We start from the raw sequence: 11,554 nt of genomic DNA on the forward strand, positions 1-11,554 counted from the left end.
GCACTTGTCATTAAAGCCTCACCTATGTGAATGTGGTTAAAAATCATCCCCCCCCCCCATTTCATAGGGTATCTATTTTTTTTTTTTTTTTTTTTTTTTTTTTTTTGTAATTTAAGGGTTAAGCTACATAGCACTGTGCACATAATCAACAATAACATACACAAACAGGTTACTGTCACTGATTCTCAAAATCCCGAAAAAGAAAATAATGGAATGTGCATCAGCACTGTTTTTCATATACAATTTCCGAACACAGAGGGCAAATATTGGTATCAGTTCAGTATCGGCAAAAATGCAAAAGCTGGTGATACAGTAGCTATATCAATTTGGCTACAGCACTAACGACCACGTTCGACAAAAACCCAAAATTTCAAAAACTGCAATAATCTTTTGAGGACAACCAATTCCTTTTGTTGTGTATAATCACACAGAAACCATCCCAATCCTTATATCCTCTGTATCTTCCCTGTACTAGCTGCAATACAATAACAGCACAAACAACAGACATCAACTCAACTCTGGGAATTTGGGGTGCATTATTAGCAATGGCAAAGCTTGGTGTGAGATGTATGGGTGCTACAGTATGGTGAAAATGGGCACAGAATTTCACCCTAACTCGAACACAGCCCAAACTCATCAATGAATAAATGAGGATATCACAGTAAGGTCATGGGGAGGGGAGGGACATAATAATCTACTGAATTAATATTTTACTAATATTTCGAAAGGCATACTAATTACCAATACCTCTTCTAACAAAAAATCATGTACTCCACTGACCTGTCTACATACAGCTGAAGATGGCGTGGCATTTCTCCCTGGGGCAGATTCTCAGGCACTTCCTGCAACTTCAGCACCTGGTAGTCAACACATGTGCACTTGTCCGGCATTATGAAGTAGGGGTCCAGGGGACACTTAGGGCGCCCTGCTTGCTCCCTGGAAGATTAAGTGTAATACAACAAAAAGGAATATTTTGAAGATTAAGGGCATTACCATACTCTCCATTAATATGGCATATCTTGAAAAAGTCTTCAAAAACTGACAGATGTGAAAGGTCATCCTTTTAAGTGTTAGAGAATGGAGAAACATTACAAGATAAAAAATGGGGAATGAAGAGAAGAACCATGACAAGAGAATAAGAAACAACCAGGAAAAAGCAGCCTGGAGACAATTTTCCTAGACATCTCTTACTATACTACAAAGTGTTAGCATTAAAAACTGCTTCATGGGTAATCATAAATGCTTAACCCATTGGCCCCATTGGATTCTTCATAAGCTGAATAAAATTTTCCACAGGAAGAATTATTAAATATAAACAAACAATAACTGTGCTGTGTTGGTTAAAGGAGATAACTTATATCCACTTCATATCACAGGGTGAACCTCAATTACTGGGAATGGATAACCAGAGGTGCTTTTTGGAAACACATAAAGAGACTATCCAGCCTTAGCAACAAAATTTTCACTCATCTCCAATTCAAATAACTTTTGTGAGGAAATAATTCACCCAAACAACCACAAAATCAGGTATTGTATCATTTACAGAGGCTCCAACATACTTCCATGCATCAACCTTGATCACCTAATGGCAGCCTCCCTCTTCAGTCCCTTATTCCTGAGGTCACATTCTATGACCTCGTCCCACGTCTTTTCAGTCTGCCACTTGCACCCCTACCCGTAACATTCACCTTCCACAACCAAATATCACCCTCCATCCTCTTGACATGCCCAAACGATCTCTCTATCTTTGCTCATCTCAATCTACCCCTCCATAACACCACACATGCAACTGTCTATTTTTCTGGTAGAATGATCCATATGTCTTTTCTCAAATATTATTAATAACTGGTTACCTAAGTTAACATTCGTATCCATCATTTTATTTTTGTTCTCAGGAATACAAAATTCTTAAATTCTGGCAACATGTCCATTAACTTTGACATTATGCTAATTAAATCAAATGCTTATCTTTATCACTGATACCCATCAAGGTGCTTTCTAAGCTAGTGTGGAGAACACAAAATATAATATACTGTATGCTTCAGGGATTGTGGCAGGATTGAAGGATGGTCACTGCAAGGTGGGGCAACTCCACTAAAACCATGGTAACCACCCCATACTCACATCACATTGCCAGTCCCACATTTAAGAAAATTTGTGCATACTCCAGCACCTCAACATTTGCAGGAGGTATGTTTCTTAAACCCTCATAAATGCAGAATTTTGTAAATAACTCATTTGCTACCTTTAGCTTATTTTAGCAGTCGTCACACCCTTCAGAGGAGTTGCCAAGTATTGGCCACATGATCGTCTTCAGTTATCCCCCTTTCTTATTTTTCTCAGATGGCCTCCCACAAAGTCAACTACATTTGGGTTCTAAAATTTACAAAATTTTTCAAGTATTAAGCAATGTAAATCACAGGCTTAAAAACAAGTGATATTACTGATCTAACATGAAAAAGAGCACATACTAGGGGATATAAATTACTGTTAATAAAAACATCGTTCACAAAGAAAATATACCGGTAGTAGCTAAGAGGATAAGGATTTATAAATACTGTTTATAATGTCAGGTGAAAAAATATGCAATATACTTCTTGCCTCTGAACAGACCTGAGGATGTACAGGGGTTAATGAAAGCTACATTTAACCCTCTATTCTGAAAAATCATACAAACAGAACATTTAGAATAACATCCTCATTGTAATGAAGCTGAATATTTGCAGCAGTGTAACATTTCTAAACCTTACATTTTCGATATTTATCCACAAGGAATTCTATAATGAAAAAATGAATTTCTTTATACTCCATTGTACTATCATCAAAGTAGTAATTGAGTGTATTACATGATTGTAACCGAGGCATACAAGTTTTGTTACTGGGAAAGTAAAAATATTGCAATACTACTCGGCTGAGAGCCACCAGAGGCAAAAGTACAGTACACAAGCAAGTGCTGTCCCTTCTCACATCCTCACCTATATACAACCACCAATACAATGTTCCATCAACTGCTAAACACTGGTGTTATATCATCTTTTATCTTGGGGCTTCAGTGAAATATGCTACTGCAAGACAGTGCACATTTTACACAGAATGTTTGGTGGTGCTGGTTCCCTCACTCATTCACCCAACACAGTTTCACTGACAAAATGACCCCCCCAACCCCACCATAAACACACTCATATTACTGTGTGGCAAATGCGAACACATGCACATTCTCTAAAGGAATAATTCATCTGACACACTTTCACACCCACTGCAGCAATAACGACCGTGCATACACACCCTTGCACTGCTATGTAGAGAATGTGCATATATACATCCACACTAATATGCACATACTCTACAGGACTCTCACTCTATACACTATTTCACTGACATCACATCCATTGCAGCATCAACGACCACACATACATTAACTTTGCATTACTATGCAACACCTACATGACTCCAGGCTAAGACTAAGAAACCATGTACAATTCAAGAAAGGTGTTACACATACCATGATGCAAACAGCACCTTCACTTGGGGCACTTTTTGAAACATTCACTTTTCTCTACTGATAATTCTGAACTCCTCAAGCTATCTTGCACACAGGTGAACTCATGGATGTTAATCTAATGAATACTGAGGTGCTGGTGTAAACTAAAATCCTCTACAACACTTTTATAAAATAACACTGAATATCCATGAAAGGATCTACTCACAAGGGACACCACATGTTTTCCGGTTTACACCAAGACCTTACTCACTAAACAAAGGAAAACTAACTTACGTGTTACACTTCCTGGGTAGCTGATAACCTTCAAGTCCAGGTTTAACAGGCAAGTTGTTGATAGTGGCCTGGCAAGAGCGGCACTGAATAGTCAGTGTCAGTGCTTTTGCTTTCACTCCTGATGCAGCCACCACAATTCCTGCCACCTTCACCAGTCGGCTCACATCCTCTGACTATAAAATAACAGGAGTTAGGAACAGGAAGAGCAACAACAAATTCCACAGTAACTTCTCAATAGAGTAAGAGCCAGTAGCAAGGCTACTGCAGTTCAGTATAGTAAGCAGATAAAGTCTATTCCTCTGGTTGGCATAATGACTGGTAAACCTCCCTGGATTCAAAACACAATGCACAGCTGGGATATCATTCAGGAAGAGCATTCTGATCACTACAGCTATAATATGTAATTCAGAATGCCTAATTTATTTTTTAATTTCTTTAAAATGATAAAATCAGATCAAGTGCTTGGCAGGTTAGGAAATTCCAGTGGGAATACCTTGCCATCATCACTCAGTTTTCCACAACACTGATTAGATATGCTTCAGAAACCAGCAGAGGAAAATGTTAAGTATGGTACTTAAGAAGAGTCTATGAAAAGTCATACACCCACTCACTAACTTTCAAGCTAATGTCACATTTCAACCTCACCAATATTTATATATATTATCCACAAAATAGTTATTGTATTACTGTACTAACAAGTACGGGGTACAGCAATTCATAAATAACAATTCATAATAGGGGTGCAACCTTTACCTGCAATGTCTAAATTCTTCCATACTGGCTAGGAAGAGAGGAGGATTCAACCCACCTATTGAATACTCACCTGTAGATTTCTAACACCGATCGGGTGTGAGGCAGATGTGAGGGTAATTTGGATATTTTCTATGATCTCTTCACCAAATGGCCGTGGAGCTGTCAACTCATCTGCAACCTCATTTGCTGCTTCCTCAAACTATAAATATGAAAAAATTAGTCAGGAAAACTTTTACATTTATTTACCAGTACAGATACATGTATATATACAGTATGTATATATATATATATATATATATATATATATATATATATATATATATATATACAGGCATATGCCAGTTTAATGATCTAATTGGTTAAGTAAAACCCCATCGTTAGGCGGGGTAACATATTTCAGGGTACTTTTAACATGTATTTCAACGTGGACCGTTTACCAGCCTTGGGTTTCCCCCCACACCAAGTCCAAAACTCACCCAGATGAGCCCAAAAACAGGTATAATGGCAATCTCAATGGCCTAAAGGCTGTCAAGGAAGCTAATCTATGCCTAACACCCATAAATAACTCACTAAACCAACAAATCAGATCTGAATATCGTCAAATATAAATTTGGAAAAAATCGAGCTTATTAAACTGTACCCCAAAATGACAATGTTTACCCAACCTATGGCTAAAACACATTAACTGAAGTTTAAAAACAGTTTATGAATCAACCTAAGCATACAATTTTAGTCTAAAATATCATCAAAATCAGCAAAAAACCAAAACCCATCGTTAAACTGGGGTTTGGCCATCGTTAGGCTGGATTTGGTGCAATTTCTACCCCCATCATTAAGCTGGAGTATCGCATCTAGGGGTCTCATATATCGAGGTATTATTGTATATATACAGTACATATATATATATATATATCATATACTTTATGCAAGGATGGAGAAACCAAAGGCCAGGAACCCACAAAGTGCTCTCTCCAAGAAAAACAAAACAACAGAGAGACAACTTCAAGATCTGTTCACTTGAAGATGCCTGGACACACTGCATTTGGAAGACTGAAGATCATAGGCAGTAGGAAGTACAGACATAGGGAGACAGTTCCAGAGTTGGCCTGATGGATACATGAAAGACTGAGAGTAACGGTTAACTCTTGCATTAGAGTTGGATAGAAAATGAACGTGAGTTCATTGCTAGACGGGTGCTCTACGCACCCGTCGTAAAGGTGGAGGGATGCAAGCAGACAGTTCAGAGGAGCAGTGACCATTGAACTGCGACAGAAATGTGATGAAGATGTAACAGTGTGGCAAAGAGACAGAGGCTGGTAGTATTAAACAACCCCTCCTCACAAGCAACTTCTTCGTCGCTCCAGCCATAGTTTTAAAGTGGAGAGGTTTATCTTACGGCACGCGAAGGGAGTCTGTCTTGTGTTAAAAGTACTGGAACATGAAGCAGGACCATCACCCGTCTCTTTGCAAATATCTTTGTATGTTTTAAATTGACACCATATTCATATAACTAGTTATTGCCTACATTCACAAAATGCATTTGCACTTTTCTTAAATGTTTTATCATTTTTTTGTGTGTGATACCTTCTTTATTTATGGATTTTTAGAAGACTGGTGTCACACTTTTATGATCAAACTACTGCTACATGAACACAGCCCAATGTTGACTTCTACCATTCCCATGATATATATCTCATACTGTGGTGATCCAGGCAACGCACCGCTTATTTCCTAGAGCACTTTAACTGATTTGTACACCAATCCACATTTCATTACTGTCTTCAGAAAGGCAAGCACATGGTATAATTTAAGGCCGTGGTTAGGACAGCTGCCGTCACCGCTAAATTCTAGCTGCCATAATCCTAATCACTTCCTTTTTATGGTAGTCATAACTTAAACTAAATAACCTAACCTATTTCTAACACAGCTGACTAACCAAACATAACCACTAAATTCTAGCACTTTAAGCTGAATTGTAGTGGTATTAACCTAACCTAACCTGATCTGACCTACTTCTAACCTAACTGAACCACCGAACAAAACCATTAACTTCTAGCTGCTGTAATCCTGCCCGTGGTTAGGATTACGGTGGTCAATGCTAAATTCTAACTGCCATAATCCTAAAATGGCCTTAAATTCTACCACATGCTTATCATTTTGAAAACAGTAATGAAAAGTGGAATGGTGTACAAATCTGTTAGATAACCTGACCTGACCTAACCTATTTCTAACCTACCTGCTAACTGAATCACCAAATAAAACCACTAAATTCTAACTGCTGTAACCCTAATCACCATTGAACCCCCTCTCAAGTGTTAAGTACTGTTATCAAGTATTAAAACTATTTCCTACCTTTGGACTGATTCAGACACATGATTTACCAGATATAGCATATTATTTTAGCAACATATCACATGAGAGTAAACAGAAAACAAATGACGGCAAACTGGTGCTCCTCTGACGAACCAATCTCACGATTTCTCTCCCTTTCCACAGTCTCCTTCTTGGAAAAGGCTGTACAGCTGAGGTTTAAAGGTAGCAAACTTGGAAGAGCCTCTTCACACAGATGCTTCGCGAGAAGGGAAAAGAGGTGGATTGATACTACCAGCCAGAGGTTGAAGGGAACCATTAAAAGAGGAGAGTTAGAGACGAAAAGCCTTTGATTCCACCTTGTTGAGAAGAGTTGTATGTGTGAAACCTCCCCACACATGAGAGCTGTACTCTACACGGGGGCAATAAAACATGTTAGTATGAAAAATCTTCAAGACAACAAAGGCCATATGGTTTCCAATCAAATTCTGGGCATGGAATGATCAAGATGAGTTATTTATCTGGAAAATTAACAGTGAACCTGCCTAGCACAGCTGCACCTAGCTACTGACCTCCAGTGATCAATGAGATGCACATGTTTCTTCACCATGGATATTCCTTTGAACAAGTCTACATATCTGTAAATCTTTAAGTGGCTTACATAAAAAAAAAAAGGTAGCGTGGCCACTACCATAACTCACTATAGGTAAGTGCTCTGTGGGTGCCTTCTTGAGCTTGTCTGCCAATGTTTCATCAAAGCTGGACACATCCTCAAGACTGACTTCCAAGTGGTACTGCCGTAGACTGTACTGACGCCTCAGTAAATCCCTGAAAGAAGCTTGGGTAAATTAGCGTACAAGATCATTTCTGTTGTGATCACACCTACCTATGCCATCGGATGGCAACGGTAGGTGTGATCATACGCTAAATATTTGTTTACGAAATGAGACATCCATACAGAAATGATATAGATCAGTAAAATACAGTGCAGCAAAATAAAACAGAACACTTGATATTCCATTAAATCTACTAAGTTAAACAGGATGAAACACAATAACATAACCCCCTATCTAAAAACTTTACAAACACTGGTAAACATACACTTTGAGGGAAAGGGAAATGTCCCCCCCCCCCGAGATAGACCTCATTAAATCATATAGCCCAGCTAGGTGACAGGAGGGCGTTACTTCTCCTGTCATGGCAGCTACCGGGTGTGGCCTGAATGCACAACAAGCTAAACCTTATTACCGGTAGATCATATAACCAAGCTAGGTGACAGGAGGGAGCTATTCCTCCCAGCATGGCAGCTACTGGACATGGCTTGAACTCACGACCCCCGGTCACGGGTTCAACGCTCTACCACTGTGCCACTCTGTCCCCGCACTTTATTTGAGGCAACAGAAGCACCTTACCAAATCAGTTCTTCTTCTTCCTGATAGTCTATTATACTTTTCTTATCATTTCTAGGGTGATAAATGAATGTTTCATGCAAAACGTTCCCTCATTTTTAGCTACGTTCCATTGTCAACTCATTTGATTCATATGTATAATGGCAGACCAGACTGTCCTAACCTAAGTGTTTAACTAAACCTACCCTAACCTAGCTTAACTGTACCTAATAATTTAATGTAATCTAACCTAACCCAACCTAACTAAGCATCTGGCAGAGATGTTGGGAAACAAAATCCATCTTTGAGTACATCAAGATTCTTCCATGCAATGTGATATAATGACTGTCGGAGGTGTTGCCTTTTCAATGGCACCTTCCAACTTCTTGGTCTGTTGTTTTTCTTGTGTTTAATTTTTAGCTGTCTGGATTTGATATTTTTATTTTTATTTCTCTTTTTCTCCACATCTGGTAAAGTCTCCTTTTTATTCTTCTAGCCCATCCGAACTAAGGAGGAACTCTATGATAATATCTTGATCTTCGTTGAATGGCTGTTGTAATGCTATGGATCTTATGTTTTCCTCTTGCAGTTCAAGGCATCTACGGTAAGGAAAAAGTTTATAGGTCTTCTTCTGGCATTCCAGTATGTCGGAAACAAACAACTGCTGGTACAGCTTAAGGAATGCAACGATAAAAATTGGAAAATTTTTCAGTAAAGGTAATTTACCATCCTAAAAAATAAGAAAAATACAAAAAACAAACTGAGGGAATATGAAATGAATTGGTATGGTCCTTCAGCTGCCTGAAATAAAGCATATGTTTACCCAAACATTAAAAAAGCCCATTATATAAACTATGTTAATCTACAAATACCAGTAAACTCATTCCAATACGAAATTTGGAAATATCGCAGCTGTCCTCATAATTTTCAGTAAATTTGTATTTCTCTCACCCCATCCTAAGGTGTGGCTGGTTCTTTAAGTACTATTGGTAAAATGCTAAATATCATCGGGGTTACTCTTTGCCATGACCATCAATGCGAGAACAATATTACAGGCCATAAAATACACGTGCATTACTTATACAAAATTGCATCCTACAAAACCTTACCTGTACTTGTAATGGAAGTTGCCTTCATGGAACTCCCTCAAAAACTCCCTAAACTTCTTCTTTACAGCTTGTAAATTGATTTGATTCTGATCTTGCTGATCCTCAGATGAGAAGTTGTCGGAAAAGAAGATTCCGGGATCATCAAAACCTTCCATTATTGCACTTTAATTATACACGTCCCTCGGTACAAGTCTCTCTTCAACCAAAACACAACAAAATCGCGGGAGAGTTTTCGCGGGAAAACAATTACAAGCGTTGCCAAAACCCTCATGACAAACAACGCTAAATAGGTTCAAAACATAGCAGGAAAGAAGCTAAGCACAAAAAACTCCAGTAAATCGACAGAAAACGTTCAAAAGCCTTTATAATATTTACAATTATCTGAAACACCCTAAAATATACCTAGATTTCTTGTCGCCACACGTAAAATATTTCTGCTAAATGGAAATCGTATAACGAAAATAGCGCTAACTTGGCAATCCTAACTATTACGCGCGCGCATCAACCTCTCACGCAACATCTCTACAACAACTAGGCAGGACAATATGCGCGCGCTTTTTAAATCAAGGTGGTTCAATAATTATTAACCCCGCTTGTCGGGTCTTTTAGTTTACCTGTGTTTTTCTGACATTACTGTATACTAAACCTGACATTATTATGGTAACTATAATGCTACAGTAATAATCAGGAGACTTATCACCCACACAATTCTGATGTATGTGACGGAGACAGAGATCTTGATACTGTATTTTGGTTGATAGTTCATTAAATTTCATGTGCACATAAAGTCTACCGATCATAAAGCAGTCAATCTATCGAATAACCTACTCAAATCCACCCTCTGTCAACCCAAAGAATTCATGCTGACCCTGCATAAATCCCACATCAGATTTCTCACAGAGTTTGGATCGTCTCAGCAATGGTTACCTTGGTGACTTGAAAATATCTGAATCTGCCCAATGTAAATGGACTAAACAAAAAGATGGGCTATCAGAGCGAAGCTACACTGATCGCTTGAGAATCCCTGACTTATATTCAAGATAGACTACTAAGAGCAGACTTCCTTATGTGTTGGAAGATCTTTCACCATCATTCCTCCATTGCCCCTTCAGATATTTTTACTGTACCACATGCATCACACACCAGAGGTCATGGATTCAAGATACTACAATCACACACCAATCTCAAGTGCAAGTGCATGTTCCTCAGTGTCAAGTGCATTGATCACTGGAATTCATTGCTGATAACGTTGTTAGCATTCCCTATATGAACTCATTCAATAGGGTTTTGCACTTAACCTTGGGAGATATTCTGTTCAGTTATGCTGATTGATCCATCTGACTAAACTGGACCTGTACAATTTTCCCTCTGTACAACAAGCATTTCTAGTACGTTGCTGTAACACCTTGCACCCAAGCTTACTTTCCTCAAGAACCTGTGAATGGGGAAATTGTGCTAGCAGTTTTGGTCTGCCCCAGTTGTGTTGTATTTTCCACTCAGATGGTGACTATTGAGTGAAGGGCTTGCCAACCAGGTGAGTGCACCAGGTGAGAGGGGCACAGGACTAAGTAGGAATGACTACTTTCACCCTAACTTGGTCTAGGTTTTCATTCACCCACCCTCTTTTTATAAAGTCGGTCAGCAATGGACAAAGTTAATGCTGGTACTACAGCTCTACATCCTTTCCTTTGCAACTGGCAATAATCAACATTTCTGTATTGCTACATCATTCAAGATGAAGGGATGGCAGTTTCACGCCCACTAAGAGTAAAGATTATACTGTACTGTAGTCCCTCATCCCCTAGTAGCATTTCATGAGCTATAACCATAACCATTCCTTGAATTTAAGCTCCTTATGGTCCAGCTGCTGCATCTTAAACTGTTGACCACCTGGTGTGTAGTCACTAGTTATTTGGATACTACCTAATATAGTAAGAGGGTTCTTGGGCTACAGGAAACCATTTGGTTTGTTGCTCAGTGCAGAGTCACCTTCAAGTGGCACTTCTTTACGTGAGTGAACAGCTGGCACCCTCACCTATCACAGAACTGAATGGGTGCATCTACTCTTAGCAAGAGTAACACAGAATTGTGTAGTTAATATTTCTTACGTCACTGAAAGGATGCTGAAGACCAATTTTAATCCTTCAGTGACAACAAACCATTGTAGTACCTTAACTCTCTTAGACTTAAGTGACTCTTTTTTTTAGGAGAATATATTC

The 11,554-nt window shown here is 38.8% G+C and overlaps 1 protein-coding gene across 1 annotated transcript in view; it reads right to left on the reverse strand.

The window, feature by feature from the left end:
- The window catches only part of Mcm5 (Minichromosome maintenance 5), a 32,987-nt gene extending 23,456 nt beyond the window's left edge, over positions 1–9,531 (reverse strand). The window contains exons 1-5 of the mRNA XM_080277086.1: positions 9,336–9,531; positions 7,540–7,666; positions 4,599–4,727; positions 3,776–3,948; positions 781–936 (exon numbers count right to left, since the gene is read on the reverse strand). Of these exons, the coding sequence (XP_080133212.1) occupies positions 781–936; positions 3,776–3,948; positions 4,599–4,727; positions 7,540–7,666; positions 9,336–9,490 (740 nt within the window). The 5' untranslated portion in view covers positions 9,491–9,531. The remainder of the gene's footprint in view (positions 1–780; positions 937–3,775; positions 3,949–4,598; positions 4,728–7,539; positions 7,667–9,335) is intronic.
- Between the last annotated feature and the right edge of the window lie 2,023 nt (positions 9,532–11,554).

This window comes from Coenobita brevimanus, chromosome 68, assembly GCF_032717465.1.
Source record: "Coenobita brevimanus isolate Jiangsu-jjx chromosome 68, ASM3271746v2, whole genome shotgun sequence".
In the NCBI taxonomy this organism is placed as follows: Eukaryota; Metazoa; Arthropoda; class Malacostraca; order Decapoda; family Coenobitidae; genus Coenobita; species Coenobita brevimanus.